General features: G+C 40.7%; 1 protein-coding gene and 1 long non-coding RNA gene across 9 annotated transcripts in view; both read right to left on the bottom strand.

The window, feature by feature from the left end:
• NR3C1 (nuclear receptor subfamily 3 group C member 1) overlaps window positions 1–26713 on the bottom strand; it is a 116007-nt gene that overhangs the window by 16460 nt on the left and 72834 nt on the right. For 7 of the 8 annotated variants that reach the window (XM_040453898.1, XM_040453880.1, XM_040453889.1 and 4 more), the window contains exons 3-6: window positions 11741–11907; window positions 7461–7577; window positions 2609–2887; window positions 1482–1626 (exon numbers count right to left, since the gene is read on the bottom strand). In XM_040453898.1, the coding sequence (XP_040309832.1) occupies window positions 1482–1626; window positions 2609–2887; window positions 7461–7577; window positions 11741–11907 (708 nt within the window). The remainder of the gene's footprint in view (window positions 1–1481; window positions 1627–2608; window positions 2888–7460; window positions 7578–11740; window positions 11908–26713) is intronic. The other variant, XM_040453926.1, reaches the window with a different exon arrangement.
• LOC121016379 (uncharacterized) lies at window positions 18673–25369 on the bottom strand. The gene is made up of 3 exons (XR_005784257.1): window positions 25359–25369; window positions 21065–21067; window positions 18673–19091 (listed from the first exon to the last, which is right to left on the bottom strand). It is a non-coding gene; the product is annotated as an uncharacterized LOC121016379 (long non-coding RNA).

Raw genomic sequence — 26713 nt, 5'->3', positions numbered from 1 at the left:
AAGGACTCCTATCACTGAGAGAATACTGTGCTGGAAAATAAGTATCACCAATAGAGAAAGAACACCAACTTTAACTCAGGATTCATTTCTGCCAGGATTTGTAGACTGGTTTTCTATGCACCTAGCTAGCCTGACGGCAGAAACGTGAAATCTCTGCTTTAGAGATTTCTGTCACAACGCCCAAGAATATCTTCAAAACTACCTGGAGCTAGTGTCATCCAGTCTCCTCTAAAACACTTAAAACAATGTGAGCTCACCACGTTGTAAGGCAGGCTCTCCCACTGAGTGCTGCTCAAATAGAGGTTTTTCTTGAGCTCCTACCCATTATGTCTGTGCCTGGCACACCCATAAGGCAAAACAGTATGTCTGTAGGCTGCCCTCCTCCATACCCTCCCTGTTCACTGACCAATGTCAATTTCCATTCTCCTTGCCCTCCTGGACATATTTAAAGTTGTCACTCCCTATTTTAATATGGCATCCAGTTCTTAACACAAACTGCTCACGATGGGTTGACTCATATAGGGTGCAATGGAATTATTCTAAGAACAGGGTTTAAGGTTTACATTGATTCGTCTGACCCCTGGTCAAAAGCACCCAGAGCTCACAATTAAAGAAATCTTCATTTCTTACTCTGCTCTGACCATAGGTATGTGTGGGACAACTCCCTGTTTTATTCTCATAAAAGAGAGAGGCTGTAGGCACAAAAATTGTACTACAAGGTGGACAGTGATAAGAACTAGGGATATATAGCACAGAGGTCTTATAAGGTGCTAAGAACATCATGAGTTAAGGGTATGCTTGAGGAACAGGTCGTCTGAGTGGGGATGCCGTGTCTATGAAAGAGAACAGTGAGAGAAAAGAAGCCAGGTTCTGGAAAGCCAGTAACCATGCTGAACATGCATGGCGTGGGCAGGGAGGACATCTGGGTGTTGCGGAAGTATGTGATGTGATCAAACTGTACCGTAGGAAGAAAAAAATCACAACATGATGGAGGGCACATCAGAGGCAGAAAACTAGTCAGGAAAAACTGCAATGAGGTCAACAGAACAGACACCCGAAATATTTCACAGATAGAAGCATAGGCCTAGAAAAGCACAGGTGGCTGATTTATCAAATCCTAAAAGTCCTAAACATGGAGTAGGCCTTGCCCTGGCAAGAGAGTCCCCTTGCTTCTGGGTCTGTACCTCCCACCTCCTCGGCCAAGATGTCCTCATCTATAGTCGTCCCTATTGAATGTGAGATCGACTGACCCCAGAGATGCTCACTGTATTAAAAAGTACCCTTACGTGTGTCCTGCCCCATGTACATCTGGTCTGCCAAAACGTACTGATAAACCGCTCTCTTTCAAGTGTGCCCTGTTCCAAGAAACCTGATAGAATGGATTCAGTTCTCAATGATCATGATAGCAATCCATCAGGAAAACATCAGCGGGATAAAAAAAAAACAAAAACAACAAAAAAACAGACTCCCAAATAACTTACTCATTAATAACCAGATCAGGAGCAAAACACAGCATGTTTGCACTTGATTGTCTATATGATCTCCACCCCAGGGCAAATGCCATGAGGAACATCCATGAATATTGCAGTAGGGTCATTTGGTCATCCAGGTGTAAGTTCCTGAATCCTGAATTAAGAGAAGTAAAGGTTATGAGGAAACACTCGGTGCTGAAGATCATCTCTTTGGGAACCGCCACAGACCAGAACCCCTAAGAGACAGAGGAAATGAAGTAACACCAAGGGGGCACAGTTCTCCTTTGTCATCCAACATGTCAAGACCAAAGCCCTTGGTGCTTTTTAACAGCATCCGGTACAATGTAACTTACTGTCACTTTTTCCCTATTTAAACAATATGAACTAAATAGTAAAACAGAAAGCCCAGAGTCCTGACTTGGTACATTACACAGTCAATGAATTCAATTTTAAAAATTCCCCCTGACAGTAACACCTCTTTCCCTCTTGACAGAGTAGAGATGACGGAGGTCAGGTGACTTCATTCTTGTCCTGTCTCTTTTCTGTGTGAACATAAGCTTATTGATTCTCCTCTAGCTGTAAAGTCTGGGCTGACACTAATGTTGACCTCTTATGTCCCATCTACATCAAGTTCCCATAGGGGGACTTTTATCTCATATGATCCTAAAAATGAGACTAATGAAGATTTACATTCAACATATATCCTGTTACATAGTTAAGAGTTAAAAATCATTCTACTTTACCTTGAGAAAGGGTCACGACACCGGATTTTTACAGATTTTACAAATAACCTGATTTTTTAAAGTGACACACTGAAGGAAAAGCAACTGAGTTCTTACAAGTACGCATTTCCCCCCCCCACTAGACCTGGGTGTAAAAGGAATTTCTGAGTAAGTCCTGTGCCCCTCGTTCTGATATTATACCATCCTGCTTGAAACTGCTCTGAGCAACAGTGTGAAGAAGCTGGGAGGAGCATACAAGTTTTGTTATAAACTCTCCACTCCCAGCTTTTCCAGCCTCTCCCCTTTTTAGGCCCCAGAACTCAGGAAGCAGGACGCACAGTGGGAGCTGGCTGACAAACAGCCAGAGCGCTGCGTCTGTTTAAGACAATGCAAAGCTTTATACCTGCATCTTACCTGGTATCGCCTTGGCCCATTTCACTGCTGCAATCACTTGCCTCCCGCCTAACATGTTGAGTGTGGTCATGATCCGCCAAGTCGAATCTGGCATGGAGCTATCATACCCTGCGTATAACACCTCGGGTTCGATGACCTCCAGCAGGGACACCAGGGTAGGGGTGAGCTGTGGTAATGTTGCAGGAACTACCGTTTTGTTAGCAGGGTTTTCAGAAGTTTCTTGGGACACTCCTGGGGTGGCCTGCTGAATTCCTTTGATCTTTTTCTTTGTTTTTCGAGCTGTGGGTGTTTAAAAAATATATACACAGAGTGAGTTTTACGGGGAAGGTCTGGGTGACAGAGTTTATTCAGTAAGTATTTTAATTTCTGAAACTATTCAGCAATTATAAAGTGAAATAGAAGAGGAAAAAGCAGAGTCAAGAGGAACCCATTTGTATATGAAGCCACGTCATACCGGATACAAAACTGTCTTTTGGGGTGCCTGGGTGGCTCAGTCGGTTGAGCACCTGACTTCGGCTCAGATCATGATCTCGCAGTTTGTGAGTTTGAGCCCCACGTCTGGCTCTGTGCTGACAGCTCGGAGCCTGAAACGGATTCTGTGTCTCCCTCTCTCTCTGCCCCTCCCCCACTCACACTCTGTGTCTCCCTCTCTCTCTCAACATTAAATAAACATTAAAAAAAAAAAAAGTGGGGTGCCTGGGTGGCGCAGTCGGTTAAGCGTCCGACTTCAGCCAGGTCACGATCTCGCGGTCCGTGAGTTCGAGCCCCGCGTCGGGCTCTGGGCTGATGGCTCAGAGCCTGGAGCCTGTTTCCGATTCTGTGTCTCCCTCTCTCTCTGCCCCTCCCCCGTTCATGCTGTCTCTCTCTGTCCCAAAAATAAATAAACGTTGAAAAAAAAAAATTAAAAAAAAAAAAAATTGGGGCACCTGGGTGGTTCAGTTGGTTTAGCGTCCGACTTTGGTTCAGGTCATGATCTCCCAGCTTGTGAGTTTGAGCCCTGCGCCGGGCTCTGTGCTGACAGCTCAGAGCCTGGAGCTTGCTTTGGATTCTGTGTCTCCCTCTCTCTGCACCTAACCCACTCGCATTCTGTCTCTGTCTCTCTCAAAAATAAACAAACATCATAATTAAGTGTCTTTCAATGTTATGTGAAAACAATCTGAACAAATCACTTATATAGATTCTTATATGAATTAATTTCTCACTCTCACTCCTAAGTGGAAATTCTCATCAGTTTAATAAGGCAATACTTTTACTAGCAGTTGAAAGAAAAATCCTAAGTTCCTAACAGCAGACTAGAAACTGTGGCTAAGGGTTCATCTACATGATGGTATCTATAATGAAGACAGGCATACTAAAACCTAGCATAAATTCCCCTTCTTCTCAAGATAGTATTAAGATGACACTGCAGGTCATATGCTAGAAGCACTATTAATTTCAGTAGCAGAAAAGTCCAGTTTTTACATTTATATGATGGATACTGCTTAGGTCTAAAAACATCTGGGAGATGAAGAAAAGAACTTTATATTTCTTTACATAAATTATTGGGGGGGGATTTCCCTTTTGTAAGAGATTTATATTGATGACCCGATAAACCTAAAGCATCTACTTTGATATCATATACAAAGTATATACAAAGTAAAGATATCTTTCCATCTTTGACTTAGTCTGGAACAGTGCAATCAAATTACAACATGGATTCCATAGATTATTTAGTAAACATATACGTACTCTTAATCTTACGTGTTGTATGAAATTACGTGTTTTAGTAACAAATAAGAATTTCTTTTTTGGTGCACCTGCTGCTGAAGGGAACACAGTATTGTTCAAAAGGAAGGTCTCAGAGATCCAAGGAAGGGCAATGAATATAATTCATATGAAAGAAGAAATGTACCTGCCTCACTTATCAGGGATACAAAACATTTTTGCTCAGAGAAAAGTAAATACTCATCACCTTTTGAAATAATCAGTAGATTCTTTGCCCTTAAAATGATAGAATGGTCTCATTATTGTGCATTGTGTTGCATATGCTAGTGAGAAATTAGAAATTTTTGTGTCACATCTCAAAACAGAGAAGGGATCGGGACAGGTCCTTTCTTATTTTACCACGCTCTGTTGAAACACACTATGGTGAAGTAGTAAACAGCATAAATCTGAAACAATCATGGCTGAGTTTAAACCCTGGCTCTGCCATGCAGTAGCTGGGATCTCACAGTTACTCCCTGGGCCTTAGTTTTCCTCTTCTACAAAATGAGGGTAATATTGGTACCTTGCTCTGAGGGTGGTTGAGAATTCAATCAGTTAAGACACGTACAATGCTTAGAACAGGTGGTGGCACACACCAAGTGCTACGGAAGGACTATCATTACCTCAACTGGTGGCAGAATATGGCTTTAGAGTATTCTCAATGTAGACAGTAAAAGTACACAGAGGAGCAGTACAGTTTAAAAAAGCAAGTGCTACAATACATAAGGAAACACGTGAAACAACCAAAGGTTTAGGAAACCCACATTTCAAAATCCTGGCAAGTACTCCATTGAGAAGATAATGACAGAGAACATCCTTTCCCAAATCACACTGAAACAATAAGCTGAAGACCTCAATTAACCATGGCTCAGAACCTACACTCCAGAGAACAGGAGAAAGGACAGTGACAAACTGGTGGATTTTTAAAAATCTCCTGTGCTCAGTTGATAATTTCTTACTGTTTAGCTATTGCCCGAAATGAGAGAACTAAGGCTTTTGAATAAAGCTCAAAATACTGACTAGAGCAAGAATGCGCGCTAACATGTTTTCATAGAACTTTAGCAAGAAGTTGTTAATTGAATTAGTTAAGCAACCACTATTTTCAAGCACTTTGCTAAGATTTCTACTCTATATAAAGTTTGACTCCTTGGAATATATAGATTATCAGTCAATTTCTGATCTCTACAGAAGTGTTCAGAAGTCTGTGACAGTTGAAAACTTAGCTTAAGTTTTAAGTTTGGGAACATGTGGGTGGCTCAGCTGGTGAAGCATCCAAACTCTTGATTTTCGCTCACATCATGAATTGAGCCCCATGGTAAGTGTAGAGCCTGCTTACGATTTTCTCACATGCGCTCTCTCTCACAAAGAAAAAAAAAGGTATGAAATCTGATAATGTCACAAACCTCCTTGCCTGTTAAGTTCCACCTGACTCTTCATACCAAAAATAAAACTAGGGGCGCCTGGGTGGCTCAGTTGAGAGTCTGACTCTTGGTTTTGGCTCAGGTCATGATCTCAGGGTTAGTGGGATCGAGCCCCATGTGGGGCTTCTGCATAGGCTCTGTGGAGCCTGCTTGGGATTCCCTGTCCCTCTCTGTCTACCCCTTTCCCTGGTCACACTATCTTTCAAAATGGATAAACTTAAAAAAAAAAAAAAAGACAACTATAATTTGGAATGATTACGATATACTTTAAAATGAAGTTAAGCAAACATTAAGGATTACCCTTAAAAAACTTATCTGTACTCAAATGCCAGGAACTTTAAGCACTGAAGAAGGCTGCTTTATAGCAAATCTTGAGAATTACTTGGTATAGGAACAACAGTACCAAAATACACCACTTCTGGTATTAAGTTACATTTACGAATTTCATCTTTTTTGCTACTGAAGTGCTATGAAAAAGTGAAGATGATGCTGTGTATGTGAGTTGAGGAATTAAGACTCTTCATAGCCATACCCATGAATCTACTTCCTATTTAAAAACAGGTGCACACATGGCTTGTGCAGATCGTGCCAACGGTCAGTCCCTCTTTTACCATAAGAGCCACACACTTGCTGTCCTCCCTCCAACTTCGCAGTGTATTATTTGGATTACTTCTACAGTCATCCAATTGGTCTCTCTCTCTCTGAGATCAGTCTTTCTACAATGGGAATCTGATTGTGTCCCACTTTGGTTTATACATAACTCCTTCTATCTAACTCAGCTCTTCTAGATTGAATTTTGCTTCTTCCAAGGAACCGTTCTCAGCTTTCCAGGACAGAAGGAGGTGACCCTCGTCTTGCTCCTGCTCCAGTTCCTTCTGTAGTGTGCCACACCATTTTGTGATGGACTCTGCAACCTAAGTCGACAGTGACTCCTTAAAACAGGCACCACTTTATTTGCCTGATGTGCACCGCCTGCCTCCTTGGCAGGTTTGAGCAGGAAAGTGCTACTGTCACAGCAAATATGAAGCACATGTGCGATTCTGGCGCCACCACTACCTTCATGGAGTTTGCCCTGTCAACTCAAGGAGAATGCCAAACGTTTTTCAAAGGGAAGTTTTCAAATGCTGAGACCAATGTTAATCATACAACTTTATATAAACCGGGCTATGAAACTCAAACTTACAACTAGCTTCAGGTTTCTTCTTTACTTGAAAAACAAAACGAACAAAACCCATCCAATACCTCCTTGAGGAGTTTCCCTCATCTGTCTAGCTATAGAGCCAAGTAAAAGGTAAATGATACAAAATGCACATGTAAGTACATCTGACAGAGACACATTTTCAACTCTAGGGAACAGTTTTGAGGCCGAAGAAAGGGAGGAGAGAAAGCTGTAAGTAATGTTGCTTCACGTGTTTAAGTTTCATTTTTTTACCTAATTTACTTGCTCCGTGGACAGTCTGGCTATAATGAATTCCGTGTGTGTAGTACGAGCTGGTGAAAAAACTCAAGTGGAATATGAAATATTCACAAAAATCCTACTTAATAAAGCAGTAATATAAAATGATGTTAGCCAAGCACATATATACTGCAACGACTAAATTATTACTTTTGCTCACTTATATCTTAAAAAGGAAAATGACGAATTTTTACATGATGCAGAGACATTTCCTTTCAGGCGTTTACATTACCTTCCAGGTTCATTCCAGCCTGAAGACATTTTCGATAGCGGCATGCTGGACAGTTTTTTCTTCGAATCTTATCAATGATACAATCATTTCTTCCAGCACAAAGATAATTGTGCTGTCCTACACAGAAAACAAAGGCACTGTTAACATTTCCCAGGTTATAAGGGATCTTTTTAGGGCGAGACTCATTGCCCTTTTGTGTTGGGCTGACCACGGGCAGGGACCACAGGCAGTGATGAAGAAAGATGTACTTGCTTCCACTCCCATTACAGAGTTGTGAGGTCACCTTAAAAATGTCTCTTTCTTATTCTGCTCAACAAATAAACATAGTTCATGAAAAATACACAGATTGTGCACAGTTTGTTAAGTGTAGCATCTCCTATGTTTTCACAAACCGAACACCGCCATGTAATCGGCTCTCTGGTCAAGAAGAACAGGGTCTTCTAGGCCCTTTCCAGTCACTACCCTCCTCCAAGGTAAGCCTGTTCTGCATTACAGGAGAAACTGTTTAAAGTACAGTTTGACAGGATGTCTGAAGTCACTATTTCATTATGACTTCTGACTTAATGCTAAGGAAGGTTAAACAAAGAGGAAGCTGCTTTCAAAATACTCAAAGAACCCCACACGGAAAATGACTTTCCCTCAACATTATGCCACCATATGCAAATGGAGCGTGCTCCCCCTTCAAGTCTAAGTGACAGGGAACAAACTTCATCTTGAATGTTAAGATTGCCAACAACTAGTTAGGGAAATCACACACCTGGCAAACTACCGTATATAGATCTTACAGATATTTGTTCATTATGTCACATGCACTGTAGAATGTAAGTGTTTAAATCCACCACCGACTCCAAATATTAGACTGTCACTGTCTAAACAATCTTCTGGCACCTAGTATTTAATAATGTGTGGTAAGAGGTACAAAGTGCAGTTTTCACCTGGCAAAAAAAATTAAAATGGAAAGACTGATACCCTTACCCACCCCAAAAAGCGCATTCTTGTAGTTGTCTTTTAATCTGGCTATTGAGTGTCAAAGAAAATATCTCAGGATCTGCTGGCCCGGCAGAAACTGAAAAGATCCTCCTGCACAACACCACTGTGGCTATGCACAGGACCACAACAGGGCATTTCTCTTCTCAAAAGAAATCGCATTCAGAGAAAAGAGAAAAATCATCCGCTCACTAGGTTGAATGTATCTTGTTCTGATTTCTGGGAAAAGATCCCTTCTGCACAGGACTGCCTACTACTTGGATGGAAACAAACCGTATTCCCTTCTTCATAAGAGGATAAATCTCAGTGCTATGAGGCGTGCATTTTGAGTAGATGGTTAACTATATCAGGTTCAGTTCTTTGTGAGGAGTAGGCCACCGGGCTGACCGATGGCCTACAGTTGAGCTTTGTTCCAGAGCTGCTCCGCTCTCCAATGCCCAATGTCTTATACCAGCTGTTACCGCCTCTGGAATCCCAGCTCTACCACTTGAACTCTCAGCCTCAGTTTCCTTGATCAAATAGGATCAGAACAGCATTTAAGAGCTCAGAGAGCCCTTAATTCAATGGTATGATGTACATAAAACATAATGCTTGGTCTATGGGACATTAAAGGTAATGGATGCCTATCATCATTATGACCCACCAACAAAGATTACATGTACTTTTGTGTACAGGGGATATAAGTAAAAGGGACTTGGTGGAAGGGGGGACATCACTGAACTAGTATACATGAAAAGACATGAAGCTACCCAAAGTTTTCTTCTGTATGTAGAGAAGTGACTCCCAGAATACAGACTTAAAAAAACTCAAGGTATCTATCCTTGATCTGGGTTGTATGGATAAAACTTCTTAAAAATTGTTGAAATGTTCAGGTATTTTATCCTATGCCAATTGGGGGGGGGGGTAACCTAGTATTTCCAGCAGGTGCCAAAAATGGACTGCTAAGTATGATACAGACTTTAGAAACTACATCTCTGTAATGAAAACATCTCCATCCTGTGTAGAGAGGAAAAGTAGAACTGTTCCGAGTTAGGTTGTCAAAGGATTACAGAATTTTAGAGCTGGAAGGGAGACGTTGGAGAAAATGAAAGTCCAAATATAGGATTTACTTAACACAGTCCACAGTTAAACCTTCCCCTACTAATTATGTAATTGAGCCTCCATACTTAACTGAAATACTTAAACGCTAAAAAAAACATTTTGAAATGGGACAGCTCATATTCTATGAAATTTTTACCTAAAAACAAGCTTAAGAATTTAATTCTAAAGCAGGGGGTAAGCCCTGAGGGCACATGGCCTGCAGTGGTATTTTATTGGGGAGTTAGGTTTAGCTTTTTTTCTTTTTTTTTTTTACTTTTCTTTTTTACTTTTTAAAGGGTACTGAAAGCTTTCAAAGTAAGCTTGCACTCTCTAACCTTCCTTGTCCCACATGTCTTCTCTTTGCCAGAAGGACACATACTTGGTCCGTATAGGCATTTACGTTTATAGTCCTGTTTTAAAGAATTTTTCATTCTCCTCCATTGTAATTAAAATATTTTTTTAAATACCCCCTTTTTTTTCTTCTAAGGTTCCACAGTCTCTTTCTGAATTTCACTTGCAGAAACTAATTTGCCAGTATTACTGTATATTGGATTACTTCTATCACTGCATTTATATCATGGAGATAACTCAGGACTTAAAGTGCTGTGACAGGGGCACCTGGGTGGCTCAGTCACTTAAGCATCTGACTTCGGCTCAGGTCATGATCTTGCAGTTCACGGGTTTAAGCCCCACGTCTGGCTCTGTGCTGACAGCTCGGAACCTGGAGTCTGCTTCGGCTTCTGTGTCTCCCCGCCTCTCTCTACCCCTCCCCTGCTCCCATTCTGTCTCTCTCTCTCCTCCCCCTCTCAGAAATAAACAAAAACATTGAAAATAAAGTGCTGAAGTAAAGTGCAGACAAGAAAAAGCTTCAATCTCTTGGGTCCGTGGTGAATAAGGTCTACTTTGTTAGAGGCAGTAGAGTGTGCAGGGGTGGGCTTTCCTTAGCACTATTCAACAGTTGGGGGCTCCTACCTGGTCAAAGCCTGCCTCCCTGTGCTCCATGTGGGGTAACAGGAGGAATTTTATAGTTTGCTCATGGATTAAAAAGTAATCCAAACAAAAGAAAATGACTCATCTAACTCTTAAGGATATGCAAACAGAACTTGAGGCAAATAATAATAATCTTTCTCATACTGTGGATGGATAATTACACTTCTTTAAAAATTAACATACTCAGAGCTTTAGGTAATCCATTCATGCGACACCACCTTCAAACAGCTTTATAAATAACTAAAGTACATGATTTTTTCCCAAGAGGATTTTAGAGTAATTTCCAACACTAATTTGCTATGGAATGAATTTCTCTTTAAGGAGTTGATGTGACTGCCCTTGTCAGCAGACTGAATCTATAACCAGGGTACAGTTTTTATTAGTATTCATATAGTGAAATCAGCTTCTCTACATTACCTTCTTTCTCTATCTCCTCGGGCTGTTTATCACTTGCTTCTTACTACCACCTCTTTCCTGGAAACTTTGAACTCCTCTCTCACTTCAAGCAGACCGTGACCACTCAGAGGGTGGGGACCACCTCTTATGTGGACTTGATACCACTTAGCACAGTGCCTGGCTCAACAGGAAGAAAAACCCACCCAGATTTTCCCCTCACAGTTCTTACTGACCCTCATTCTTTGTCAGACTGGAATAGTCGGTGGTTTTAAAACCAACTACTTCATGGGAGTTAAAGCCCATGATTCTCATACAGTGAATGTTAGGTTTGGGCAGTGACGTAACACCATTTCCCACGACAGCACTTTCTTACCGTTACCTTCTGTTATCTGACCAAACTCCCTCTCCTTAATTTATACTTTTCCATTTTATTCTAGTTCGGCTTGTGTTGTTGTTTTATTCAAGTTAGTTAACATACAGTGTAGTCCTGGATTCAGGAGTAGAACCCAGTGATTCATCACTTACGTGTAACACGCGGTACTCATCTCAACAAGTGTCCTCCTTAATGCCCATCACACATTTAGCCCATCCCCCCACCCACCTTCCCTCCTGCAACCCTCAGTTGGTTCTCTGTATTTAAGAGTCTCTTATGCTTTTTGTGTGGCTTTTTAAAATCTCTCCATTTAGAAGGCCTCCGAGCCAACCCCCCGCACCTGACTTTACTGACTTCCAGCCTTAATGGGGTTCGCATATACCAGAAACTTCACAATCCACCTTGAGAGACAAGAACCAAGTAGAGGAAAAATAAAACTCTTCAAAACACACACTACCTTCCACTGCTCTTTTGAAGAATACTTTACAGCTTCCACAAGTCAAGACCCCGTAGTGACACCCCGAAGCTTCATCAGAGCACACAAGGCAGAGTTTGGGAGGTGGTCCCGTTGCCGCTGCAGAGCTGGATGGAGGAGAGCTTACATCTGGTCTCATTCCAGGGCTGAAGGAGAGGAGAAAGCAGTGTCAGGATCCACTGTCATGATCTTCAAAGAAACATCGAACTACAGCTCTCTTACCTCCTCACTCCCTAGGGAGCATGTTCACACTGAACTCTGGCTTCAAGTACTAGCAAGCATTACAACAGTCTATTCAAATATTTTCAAATCATGTTTTAATCTTCTTTTAGACAAAATTAAGAGTGAGGTAACTTTAAAAAAAATTTTTTTTTCAATATTTATTTTTGTGGGGGGGAGTGGGGAGAGAGAGAAGCAGAGTGCGAGTGGGAGAGGGGCAGAGAGAGAGGGAGACACAGAATCCAAAGCAGGCTCCAGGCTCTGAGCCGTCAGCACAGAGCCCGATGCGGGGCTTGAACCCATGAACCGTGACATCATGACCTGAGAAGTCAGACGCTTAACTGACTGAGCCACCCAGGCACCCCAAGAGTGAGGTAATTTCCTTTTAAGCATTCCCTAAAAAGAATGATGAATACATGCTTCACTTTGAAACTGTCATCTGTAGTTGCATAGCATTTGTTTACATTCATGATCACCTTTATAAAGGGGTCGCTTCCATATCATTCACCATTTGTAAGTGAACCATTGACGAGTTTGGCTAAACGGATAGTAGTGCAACTACCACCAGGATCCAGAGATAGTGTAGACATCTGTCACCTCAAGAAGATGCGTCCTACCCCTTTAATTGTTTGGGACATCAAGTTAATTTTTGTCATTTTAAGACCTTGTACAGGCCTCTCTCTAAACTCAGTGTCTAAATTCAGTCAATCCACGTCCTCCGCTAGGGTCAAAACTTCATAGAGTATTCGAGTTTGGGCCTACATCTCTCAATCCCAATGCTGTCAGGTTTCTCATTATGGCCTACAAAGACTGATGCGAAACATCACTGTCTGTCACCTTCCTGTGTGGCTCACAGCAAGAACGGAAAGGGCAGTGGGCTTTCAACAGGAAGGAGCATTCTGTCCTCTGCACCGAGGCCGGGTGTGGCCTCAAGAAAAGGACAGGAATCTGCTTCTCCTACCCCATCTCGTGGTTCATTTTGCAGACTTCTCACCACAGTGAGTGCTGTTGTTGTGTCTCTAAAGATACTCTAGGTCCTAATTTGTTTTGAAACCTTTCAGCAATCCCCAAAGCTCCCCTAAATCCTGTCCTCGGATGAAGCTACTGCACCTTGCCAGTCTTCCGTTCGAGAGGCTTTGTCAGGTGGACGGTGTTGCCATCACCCCAGTTCTGGGAACAGGCCTCAGGGTTTTACATGTTTTCTGAACATGGCCGCAAAGTTCTGGATGCTTCCGTATCACAAGGTGTTGGTTCCCTGCTAGGTGGGGGACAGCGGACGATGGGAGAGGACAGACTGAAATGACCGTGCTGCAGGTCTGGCGTGAGCCACCCGTGATGAATGGAAGCTTGTGACAAACGCGGAGGAGCTGCTCTAGGCAGTTTTTTACAGAAAGGTAGGAAGGACTTGGTGTGAGTGAACAGAGCGATGTGTCAGGGAAGCAAAAACTTCCTTGGCTTGTGGCCTGAAGATGCGCCTATTCCTGCTCAGCCCATCTCTGTCATCTGACATCTATTTTTAGGGACCAACCAGTTGTTTATGGAAAATGAGGATAATATTTAAAGATCTGAAAGGTTACTTCTGAAATGCTTCCTCAACCAATTTTATATATATATATAAATATATATATATATATTTATATTTATATACAATACACACAAAAACATAGGCATATGTAAGTGTTCAAAAATTTTTTTAAATGGTACTTTGTAGTAAAGGCATACCTCACTGATACTACAGGTTTGGTTCCAGACCACAGACAGCAATACAGTGAATATCGCAATAAAGCAAGTCAAATGACTTTTTTGGTTTCCCAGTGCACATAAAAGTTATATTTACACTGCTTTGCAGTCTGTTAAAGTCTGTAAGAGCTTTATATTTAAAAAAGAATGTGTATACCTTAGTCTAAAAATACTTCATCTGTGTTTTCAGCGAGTCGGAAATCACAGATCACGCTAACAATAATGAAAAAATATGAAATACCAAGAGAATTACCAAAATGTGACACACACACACACATAATGAGCAGATGCTGTTAGAAAAATGGTGCTGACAGGCTTGCTTGAATTAGGGTTGGCACAAACCTTCAGTTGGTAAAAAACGCAAAGTGCAATAAAGGAAAGCACCATAAAAGTAGGTGTGCCTGGACTTTGTAGCTGTGAAAACACTTTCGTGAGTAAAATCTCGTCTAGCCGCTCACCAGCCCCGTGACAGGATGGTATCACCTCCAGATGAGGCCAACGCAGTAAGAGGAGGGTGATCGGGGGGTCTATTTGCAGTCAAACTGACGTGCTTCAGATCCCTGCTCTCCCCATGGAAAGTCTGTGTGACCCTGGGTTGCTGTCTACCACTTTGAGCCTCAGTTTCCTCATGAGTGGGAAGGACATCATCTGTGTGTGTGCTGTGAAAACAGGAGAACACACAAAATGCAGCCTGTAGTTCCTGCATAGAACAAACACCCAATACATGTTCCTCCTTTCCTGTTTCAGAAAAACTAGAGATTTTATGAGACAGCATTACGTAAGTAGAACGTTAGTATTCAGTCTGAAACCCAGGATGGTAATCACAAATTCTAGCTTATAAATGAGAGCATTGGCAAAACGCATTCAGGCCACTCAACCATGAGCTACAGATGGCAACAGAGAAAGCTAGGAACCAATGGACGGATACAAGTGTAGCTGAGCATCTGTACTTTAAGTCAGCCTTTTGAAATCCCTTCAGTCATTCCAGGCTCCATCAGATAAGAACGGAGTACATGGAAAACTGCCAAGTATACCACAGACATCGGTGGGAAAAAATCCATTTCTGTCACACAAACACGAGGACTAGGATAGCCTAGGAAGAACACCATTGGGGAACACGGATGAGTACGGCACAGTTTACAACCACAAATGTGACCCTGTGCTACTGCTGACGGGCTACAGGCCAACCAAACTGCTAGAGCTACAAGGAAAATCATATGGAATCACCATCTTTTAATAAGGATACATGGCAAATGCAAATACTGTGAGAAAGCACACAGGAATGAGAGTGTATATGACATCTCCTTGAATGGAAAAGCTGAAAAGTCTGGGGTCTTCGATCAGTGTGTACGGATGGCTGTGCCAAACTTGGAAGACAGTAAGAGGTTCCATTATGAACTGACCGTATCCACGATGAGTGGAGACTCATAGGACCAAAATGCCTTGTTCCAAGTGAACACTCAAATGCTGTTCCCCACTTACAGTGGACAGTGTGCTAAACACCAGCTTATTCCTGAGGCGACGGAGTTTACGTGAGAGTTGAGAAAGAAAAAAACAAACAAAAAACAACACATTCAAAGCTGGGTTTTTCTGTCGAGTTCTACAAGAAAAGCAAGTGCTGAGAGGGTGCTCCCGGACGGATAGTCATGGATGGACTGTGAGAATTCATCCCACCCCTCGAGGAGCTTATAAAATGTACAGGTAAATGACATCCTTTCATTTAGCACATGCTCACGAATCCGGATTGTCAGGTGTTGTGACGACACAGAAGTCATTTCATGTATGTAAGTCTTATTACACGTGGAATACATCACTGAAATAACGAACCTTGAAACTCTTGTCAATATTTTTTACCTGCCTCCTGTGACATGGGACCACCTGGAGGATCTCAGGTGAAGGCAAGTGCCATAAATACCCTTCTCTCTGAGCCAGCTGAGGGTTAATGATCCTCCAAGAGCTTGAGTTCAGGTAAATGTAGATATTCTTTGTGATTCTACCCCAAAATAAAACATTCTGGTTTTTCAAAAGGTCAGTACTGCAGTGCAGAATCTGAAACCCTATCAGTGAACTTTTTGAAACACTGTTACATTAAAATCCATCTGTCTGTCTTGCGCTTGGAATGGTCCTTTTACCCGTGCATGATTTTGTACTATCCTGCATTAGTCATTTGGAAAATATTGGTTCACTGAGTTGGGCAGATTTTCTAAATGTTGACCAGTCCATTATACAATATAACAGTCACATCTATCAAGCTCATAGTGGCAGACATAAGTCTTTCAAAGTTCTAAACTGTCTTCCTTGAAGTGATAAGCTCACTTCAATCATTTTTGAGATAACATCTGGCAAACACCAAAGGCTAAAAACCATAGTTTATCCATGGTATGTCATGAAAAAGGTGGCTTGTTCAATGTGCAACATAAACAGTCTTACACCTACTCCTCTTTGACACAAGCCTAAATGCTATGTGCAGCGTAAGTACGTAATAAGCTTCAAGCATCTTCCCATTTTGTCACACAGATAGTAAAAGGACGTTGTCAAAGGTGGAGATTTAAAAGAATATTTTGCTTCCTCAAGGATATCCTTTTTTAAAAAAAACAAACTTTTTTTTAAAGTTGAGAGAGAGAGAGAGAGAGAGAGAGAGAGAGAGAGAGAGAGTGTGTGTGTGTGTGTGTGTGTGTGTGTGTACCCCCAAGCAGGATCCTTGCTGTCAGCACAGAGCCTGACACAGGGCTCAAATCCACGAACCATGAGACCTTGACCTGAACAGAAACCAAGAGTCAGATGCTCAACTGACTAAGCCACACAGGAATCCCTCAAAGATATTCTTAAGTGGAATTGGCTTTCCTTAACTTGGGAGTGCAAGGCAGTGACTACACTTACTACTGTACCCTATGAGGCCAGCAGTTTTACTCATCATTACTTTTGTACCATCTCTGCAAATGCCAACACAGTGAGAAAGGCAAATGAAGACTGTATATTTTTATTAATGTACTTCTGAAAGGGTCCTGGGGACACCCAAGTGTCCATGGACTACATTCTGAGAATTGCTGTTACAGAGAATAGTAAGGACTCTAAGTCAGGCAGGCTAGAATTCATAACCTAACTGCAGTGTAGTAGCTTGGTGACCTTTTAATCTCTCTAAATCTCAATTGCCCTATTTCTAAATGGGGACTGTAATGTACCTGGCAAGATGATACAGTATTGCTTAGTAGAGGCTTTCTCCCAAAGACAAAGAAGCAGAGACGATAAACATTACAAATCCAAATGGTGCTGTTGGTTTAGCCTCCAAGTTAAGTGAATTAAATCAATGAAATGCAAGGAACCCATTTGGGGGAAAACAAAACAAAACAAAACAAAACAAAACAAAACAAAACAAAACACAAAGCAAAAAGGGTATCACCTCAGAAAACAAGTATAATTAACATGGGGAAAAAGCCTGAAAATAAAACTGGATTAATTTTTATCAAGTACACATGGAACAGGTGTTTTCTCATTGGCCAAATATTGTAAACCAGTGGTTCTTTGCTCCCGGGGAAGAGGGGTGTGTGTAGGTGGGTGGGGGGAACACTTGGTAATGGGTGGAGACATCTGTGACTGTCAAACTGAGGAAATGCTGCTGACAGCTAATGACAAAAGACTGGAGTGCTGGTCCATCCACATGCCATGGGTACACAGGACAATCCCCCACAACAAAGAGTTACCCAGAGTTGACTGTCAATAATGCCTTGCTATACATAAAGCTTTAGGCAACACAGAGAAGAAAACAATCCAACAAGGTCCAGAAACAGATTTTAAAACCTTTGAACTATCTTTAAAGGGAGCAAGTGTCCTACTGAAACAGGCTTAAATATTCTTTGATTCAAAATGAGTCCAAAAAGAGATTCAAAACAGAGCTGACACCAGGGACTACACAGGTCTAGTGATTACTTTGAGTCAGTAATGTATTTGTCCCTCTAGGGCTAGCCTGAAAACGTGGTTTTTACACATTAAAATCACCTGCATTTTTCTTATCTTTTTTCATTAGGCAAAATGTAAATACTCAGCTGCACACACCAGGTGATTATGTTTTCTGACTGCCCATTTATCCCTGCATTAGCTAAAGGATTACTGATTTGTCTGATAATAAGCTATGGAATAGTTTTTAAATCAAACAGAAAAATACTCTGAGGCAAGGCTTTCGTGATATTTCTGTTAAACGGTTCTACCAGAACACATGTTCTTGAAGAAGTCGAAGAAACACCGATTATTCTCTTTGCTTTGCATTTGTTCAGAGAGGTTTCTAACTTGTTTTAACTTTAGGTGCATATTAAGACAGTTCCCCCAAACCGTGCATCATTTATCCTCACTCATCTTAGGGAGAAGGTTAGACAACACAAACTCTAGTAAGACAGGAACATTTTCAGTAAAGGGTAAATGAAGGAGGAAATGCCTTTTTCACATCTCTGAGACACCAAGGGCCTGCCACCTAATGTCTCTGGGCTTAGTTTCTGTCTGTAAAACGAAGGTCTTCCATCAATAGACTCCAAGAACTTGTCCACATTTCCCAAGGTGGCACAGGGGGTATAGGCAGGGAAGAATACATCTGGGCTTCTAAAAGGCTTCTTTGGTCCTGTGTATTTATTTCTATGAAGAGAGAACATGGTCACCTTATCTGAACTTGTTTTGTAAAGTCGGATCTAAAATGTTTCACAGAAGAAATGTATTTCTTTCTCTTTGGAAGGATCAGTCCTCAGTCTGGTCACTGTATTAGCTAGCTTGAGACTTTAGGCTGCAAGTCCTCCGCTCCGTTTGCTCAGGCCTGCATTAGGGGACATGAATTTTAACAAGTACTGATGCTGTGGAGTGAGGATGTGTGTTCCTCACTTCTTGAAAGCACACAAGGATAATTATGGTTTGATACACACAGAGTTAGGAATGCCACATCTTTCAGGAATACAAGAACATGTCTGAGACAATGGTACGCTCACTACCTTCTTCTAATGTATGTCCCACTATATATCTAGGGGTGAAACTGATGGCTGTGGAGCTGTGGTTCTGAGCTCAAATCTCACCTGTAATGTTTTTCCATCTTTTCAAGACTTGATTTTTCACAGACGTTGATCCAGTAGGTATCCTCCATGGCAAGTCCATAGCTGAACGCCATTGTTATTACAATTATTTGTGACCCCATGTAAGCTTGAGTTTAAGCTGGTACCAGCATCTTTGGGAATTGTGTCGGGTTTCAGTAATGTACGTCTAGCTTGCAAGATTAAGTAGACTTTATCAGCTACGGTCTACCTAGGGTTTGTAGTTTAGTTTAGAATTGTGGTAAACTGATGATTTGTATTTGTCTTCATTTTACATTAGTTTTAAGTATTTTTGATTATGGAATCTGGGGTTGCAATGATATACAACGAAAGGGAGCAAATTCCCTGTGCGTGCTTCCAATCAGGATCTGCAAATCCAGATTTTTGTCCAAGTCAGGGTTGCCAAATAGAGGGAAATAGGGAAAAACAGCTGCCTTAAGATTGTGCAACAGTGTATTGTTGGACTAAATTTTCAAATGATCCACAAATTCATACTTATCTCATTCTGTACAATGAACACAATTCCTAAATCCTTACAAAGATGTTTTGTAAAATCACACAAATTCAGAGCAGCTGGGTCCTTATTCAACTTTATATTAGTATAAAGGAAGGAACAAAACACTCAGAACCAACCTCAATTTGATCTATGGCCACACACTTCCTCCCTGACCTCAGCCAAAAGTCAAGGATTGATTCTTCAATTCTCAGGTTCTTTTATTACTGTGAAAACGTCTTGGTTTCTCTGTCATGCCCGTCTACCCGATGAGAGGTTTTTTGGTTTTTTGTTTTTTGGCTATATGCATTTCCCTTGGGTTTTGGTGATGATGCTCTCACTTCACACCCTGGTTTCTAAACATCCACTGAAATAGCTTAGAGGAATAATTCTAAGTATTGAATTAATAGCAAAAAGAATGGGAAACTTATCTTCTGAAGAGGATGGAAGACAGAAGAAGTCTTATCAGGCAGGCAGATGGAAACTTTAAGACGAGAGGTTCTTAGGAGGGGACACAAAACACTCCCATCACAGTAATGACTACAGGGTACACTAGTTAAGTGATATTTTAATTCTACATGCCAAACACCATGGCTAGGAACTTTAATAAATACATGACCTCTAATAATCCTTCCTCCTAGTCCATTTTACGGATGACAGTTAAACCATTTGTCTGCCCATAGTCACATGAGCAAAACCTGGATGTGAATTCAGCATTGCCTTATTCCAAAACCTGTGTTCCTTACCTTCCTAACTGTGCTGCCTGGCAGGGACCTGCAGGGTAATATCCATTCAAGCTTGACAGAATTTTTTAAAACTTGTGTGAGTCATCAAGTAGATCGTCTTGAGGTAGGGTTAAACTTTAAAAATAATTTCTGATTTTCTCTCTTCTATCATTACTATCACAGTAGAATAGAAATTGCCTATAATTAAGACATTCGAGGGGCAGGAGGAGTAGGGGATCCTGGGCTCATGTCCTCCCTTGGACACACCAAAGTGTGCACCTACAAGTGGAACAAGTATCTCAGAGTGAACTAAAGACAAGCAGAAAAGATCATACCCAACTAAGGATGGCAGCCAAAGTGAGATATATAGGAGGTGCAGACACAGTTTAGTCAGGACCTGCATGCTTAGTGGGGAGGCCCACAAGTGGGAGGGATATCACAACCACAGAGGCCTCACTGACGAAGGAGGGGTCTGAGCCCCACACCAGTCTCCACTGCTCAGGCGAATGGCACCAATAATAACAAGCTTTGAAAAGCAATGGGGTTTATAGCCAAGGGAGCCAGAGGACAGTAGGAAATAGAGACTCCACTCTTTTTTTTTTTTTATAAAGTGTTTATCTATTTATTTATTTATTTTGAAAGACAGAGCATGTGTATAGGGGAGGGGACAGAGAGAAAAGGAGAGAGAGAATCCCAAGCAAGCTCTGCAGCATGTAGCCCAATGCAGGGCTCCAACACACAAACCGTTGAGATCATGACCTGAGCTAAAATCAAGAGTTGGACCCTTAACTGACTGAGCCACCCAGGCGCCCCCAGGGACTCCACTCTTAAAGAGCATGTGTGCACTCTCACTTGTGTGGAAGCCCAGTGCAGAGGCAGCAGTTTGAAAAGCACCTGGGTTACATGTGAAGGAAGTACTTTCACTAATGGCTGGGGTGTGTGCTAGAGAGACAGGGATCACTTGGAGCATTCCCCAGGGACAGTGGCCCTGGTGGGCACCATTTTGTTCTTGTCAATTCTACCCAGCTGGACCAGCATTGGTGGGCACCATTTCTAATACTTTCTATCTATCGTGCTAGCACCATAACTAGCACCTATGTTATACCCCAGTGTTTCTGGGGAAACATAGCCCCAGTGTTTCTCTGTGAACTCACTCCATCCAACCAACTTGGAGCCCTTCCCAGGAGGCTTACCACCCCACGTCTCCAGCAGGTACTACAGCTCTTCCCAAGCATCCTGCCCTGGGGTGCCAGCCCAGCAAACTAAAATACTTACAACAGGTGTAGCCAGCTGTGCAGGAGGCCTGCCCTGCCTACCAGCCTGGCCATACTGCTGCCATCGGGCATTGCAGTCAGCTCCTGCAGCCAGCCCCACACACATCAGCAAGTCCATATGGATTGGGACTGACCACAACAGGAGGTATACACAGCCCACCCAGGCATCAGTCCTTGGGCACCTGGGTCAGGTGACCAGAGCATGTTAGGCTCCTGGGCCCCACAGGACACCTTCTGCATAAAGCCACTCCTTCAAGACTAATAGATGTAACTGATCTAGTACCACATAGAGAGGTAGGCAAAATGAGGACACAGAGGAGTATGTTGCAATTGAAAGAACAAGATAGAAACTCAGAAAAAAAAACTTAAATGAAACAGAGATAAGCAACCTACCAAATAAGGAATTCCGAGTAATGCTTATGAAGATATTAACTAAAGAGATGAATGGATAAACACAGAACTTCAACAAAGAAACAGAAAACATAAAAAAGAACCATTCAGAGCCGAAGAATAACTGAAATGAAAAATATACTAGAAGGAATCAGCAGCGTATAGGATAATGCACAAGAAGGGATCACTGATCCTAGAAAGATTAGTGGAAATCACCCAACAGAAACAGCACAGAAAGAAATTTAAAAAGCAGGAAAGTTTAAGACTATCCTCTAGGATGACATCAAACATACTAACATTTGCATTGTAGGGACCTAGGAGAAGAGAGAAACAGACAAAACCTATCTGAGGAAATAATGGCTGAAAACCTCCCTAACCTGGTGAAAGAAACCTGTATCTAAGTCCGGAAACTGACAATCCCAAATGAGGTGGACCCAAGAGACCCATATCATGACACTTTACAGAGAATCTTCAAAGTGGTGAGAGAAAACTTGTTATATACAAGGGAACCCATGTAAGACTATCTGCAGATTTTTCAGCATAAACTTTACAGGCCAGAAGGGAGTGGTATTAAAATATTCAAAATACTAAAAGGAAAAAAATATACAACTGAGAATATTGTACCTGGCAAGATTATCATTCCAAATTGAAGATGAAATAAGGAGTTTTCCAGAAAAGCAAAAGCTAAAGACGTTCATCAACACCAAACTGGCGTTCCAATAAATGTTAAAGGGACTTCCTTAAGTGGAAAAGAAAAGGCGGTAATTAGGAATAAGGAAATTATGGGGGAAAAAAAAAAACCCTCTCACTGGTAAAAGTAAACATATAGTAAGGGGAGTGGATCAGCCACTTCCATAGCTAGTATGAAGGTTAAAAGACAAGAAGAGTAAAATCATCTAGACCTACAGTACTTAGTCTGACAGTGCAAACATAAAAGAGATAAAAAAGGTAGTGTTTTAGAACATGCTTGAACTTAAGTGACCATCAACCTAAGAGAGACTGCTGTATACAGAAGATATTATATATGAACTTCCTGGTAACCACAGACCAAATACCTACCATAGGTACACAAAAAATAAAGAGACAGGAAATCAAACATAACACTAGGGGAAGTCACCAAATCACAGGGAAAAGAACAAGAGCAGAAGAAAAGAGCAGGGAACTATCAAAACAACTGGAAACAATGAACGAAGTGGCAATACATACTTACTTATCAATAACTATCTTTTTTAATGTTTATTTCTGAGAGAGAGAGAGAGAGAGAGAGAGCAAGCGTGCCTGAGTGCCCCATGCGGGGCTCCAACTCACAAACTGTGAGACACGACCTGAACTCAAGTCGGATGCTCAATTGACTGAGCCACCCAGGTACCCCTATTAATAACTATGTTAAATAGACTTAATGCTCCGATCAAAAGACACAAAGTAGCTGAATGGATTAAAACAAAAAACAAAAAACAAAAAAGACCCATCTGTGTGAGTCCATGGAAATGGAAAGAAAGTCAGGGAGCAATACTTAAGTCAGACAAAATAGACTTTGAAACAAAGAGTGTAAAAAAAGGACATTACATAATGATAAAGGGATCTATCCAACAAACAGGTATAACACTTGTAAGTATCTGTGCACCCAACCGAAGGTCAGTCACCTAAAGAAACAAAGCAATTACTAACAGACACAAAGGGAGAAGTTGACAATAATCCACTAATAGTAAGGGAGTTTAACACCTTACTTACATCAATAAATAGATCACCCAGACAGAAAATCAGTAAGGAAACACTGGCCTTAAATGACACATTAGACCAGATGGACTTAACAGACAGATACAGAACGCTCCATCCAACACCAGAAGAATATGTATTCTTTTCAATTTCACATGGAATATTCTCTAGGATAGATCACCTGTTAGGCTACAAAACAAGACGCAATAAATTTTAAAAGACTGAATCATAAAAAGCGTCTTTTCACAATGGTAGGAAACTAGAAATCAATTATAAGAAGAAAAGTGCAAAAAAACCCACAAACCCATGGAGGCTGAACAACATGGTACTCAACAACCAATGAATCAAAGAAAAAAATCAAAGAAAAAATAAAAAACATCTTGAGACAAATGAAAATGGAAATACAGCAGTCCAAAATCTATGGTCACAACAAAAGCAGATCTAAAATGTATATAGCAATACAGGACTACTTCAAGAAAAATTTCAAATAAACAATCTCACTTTACGCATGAAGGAAATAAAATCAAAAGAACAAATGAAGCCCTAAGTTAGTAGAAGAAAGAAAATATATTAAAGATCAGAGTGGATATAAATGAAATAGGGACAAAAAAGCAATAGAAAGAACAATGTGGGGTGCCTGGGTGGCTCAGGTGGTTAAGTCTCCAACTGTTGATCTTAGCTCAGGTCTTGATCTCAGGTCATGAGTTCAAGCCCCGCATTGGGCTCTACACTGGACATGCAGCCTATTTGATGACTTTTAGCCAGCATTATCAACATCAAAAAAAAAAAAAAAAAAAAAAAAGAGTGGAGGGCCCAAATAAAATCAGAAATGAAAGACGGTATGTTACAACCAATACCATAAAAATACAAGGGATCATATAATAAGAGTTCTACAAACAATCATATGCTAACAAACGGGATAGCCTAGAAATGTTAAGTCCTTAGAAACAATCTTCTAAGACTCAGTTAAGAAGAAATAGAAAACTTGAACAGATCAACCAATGGTAACAAAATTGTTGGGAGGTTTTGATTATTGGTTCAAACAGAAGTCCAGAACAAGACAGCTACACAGGTGAATTCTACCAAATATTTACAGAAGAGGTAATACCTATTCTCAAACTCCTACAGAATACTGAAGAGGAAGAAATGCTTCCAAACTCATTCTATGAGGCAAGCATTATGCTGATCCCAAAACCAGAGATACTACAAAAAAGGAAAATTGGAGGCCAGTATTCCAGATGAACTTTGATTCAAAATCACCAACAAAATATTAGCAAACCTAACTCAATAATACATTAAAAGGATCGTACACCATGACCAAGTGGGAATTACTCCAGGGATGCAAGGATGGTTTCAGTGTCTGCAAATCAATGTGATACACCACATTAACAACAACAACAGGATAAAAATCATATAATCATCTCAGTTGATGCAGAATAACTGTTTGATAAAATTCAACATCCACTTATAATAAAAATTCTCAAAAAAGTAAGTATAGAATAAAGATGCCTCAACATAAAAGGCCATACATGATAAACCCACACCTAGCATCATACTCAACAGTGAAAAGCTTAAAGCTTTCCTATAAGATCAGGAACAAGATAAGGATACCCAGTGTTACTACTTTTATTCAACGCAGTAATGGAAATCCTAGAGACAGCAATTAGACGAGAAAAGAGAATTAAAGGCAAGCAAATTGGAAAAGAAGTAAAACTGTAAAACTATCTGCAGACAACATGAAACTACATATAGAAAACCCTAAAGGCTCCACCGAAAAGCTAATCAGAGCTTATAATAAGTGAATTCAATAAAGTTGCAGGATAGAGAATTAATATACATAAATCTGTTGCATTTCTATATACTTCTTAAACAAGAAAATAATCCCATTGACAATTGTATCAAAATGAATAAATTACCTAGGAATAAATTTAATCAAGGAGGGGAAAGGCCTATATGTTGAAAACTGTAAGACACTGATTATGGAAATTGAATATGTCATGACATAAATTGGAAGATATATGGCGCTTATATCCTGGAAGAATTAATATTTAGTTAAAATGCCCATACTACCCAAAACAATGCAATGCAATCCCTATCAAAATATCAATAGCATTTTTCATAGAACTAGTACCACCTAATCCTAAAATTTGTATGGAACCACAAAAGACCCCAAGTAACTAAAGCAACTTTGAGAAAGACCAAAGCTGGAGGTATCTTGCTGCCTGATTTCAAAGTATACTACAAAGCTGTTGTAATCAAAACAGTATGGTTCTGGCACAAAAACAGACACACAGATTAATGGAATACAAAAGAGAGCTCAGAAATAAACCCGATGCTTATACTGTCAATTAATTTATGACAAGGGAGGCAAGGGACAAAAGATAATCTGTTCAGTAAATGGTATTAGGAAAACTGAACGGCAGGCGAAACCATGAAAGCAGACCACTTTCTTACATTATACCCCAAAATAAACTCAAAATGGATTAAAGACTTAAACGTAAAAACAGAAACCATGAAATTCATAGAAGAAAACATAAGCAGTAAGCTCTTGGGCATCAGTCTGAGCAACATTTCTTTGGATTTGTCTCCTCAGGCACATGGAACTGAAGCAAATAGAAACAAATGGTACTATGTGAAACAAATCCTTAGGCACAGTGAAGGCAACACAAAGACAAAAGTAAACAAAACAAAGACAGCCTACTGTATGGGAGAAGGTATTTGTAAATGATACACCTGATAATGGGTTAATATCCAAAATATATAAAGAACTGACACAACTCCGTATGAAAAACCAAACAATCCAATTTAAAATGGATTCAGAGGACATGAATAGGCATTCTTCCAAAGAAAACATACACATAGCCAACAGACACATAAAAAGATGCTCAACATCACTCACAGTTAGGGAAACAAGCCAAAACCACAATCAGATATTGCCTTACACCTATCAGTTTGGCTATTAAAAAAGACAAGAAATAAGTGTTGGCAAGGATGTAGAGAAAGGACAACCCTGGGACTCAGCTGTCGGGCATGCAAGATGGTGCAGCTACTGTGGAAAACAGTATGGAGGTTCCTCAGAAAGTTAAAACCAGAGTGACCACATGATCCAGCAATTTCACTTCTGAGTATTTATCTAGAAAAAAAAATGAAAATGCTATTTCAAAAAGATATAGACACCCATGTTCACTGCAACATTATTCACCATAGCCAAGATACGGGAGCAAACTAAGTGTGCAATGATAGATGAATGAATAAAGAGGCTGTGGTGTATGTATATATGATGGAATATTACTCAGCTATAAAAAGAATGGAATCTTGCAATTTCCAAC

The sequence above is a fragment of the Herpailurus yagouaroundi genome, unplaced genomic scaffold, assembly GCF_014898765.1.
Source record: "Herpailurus yagouaroundi ecotype Mexico unplaced genomic scaffold, PumYag 29, whole genome shotgun sequence".
In the NCBI taxonomy this organism is placed as follows: domain Eukaryota; kingdom Metazoa; phylum Chordata; class Mammalia; order Carnivora; family Felidae; genus Herpailurus; species Herpailurus yagouaroundi.
This window is presented reverse-complemented; position numbering and strand designations above follow the sequence as displayed.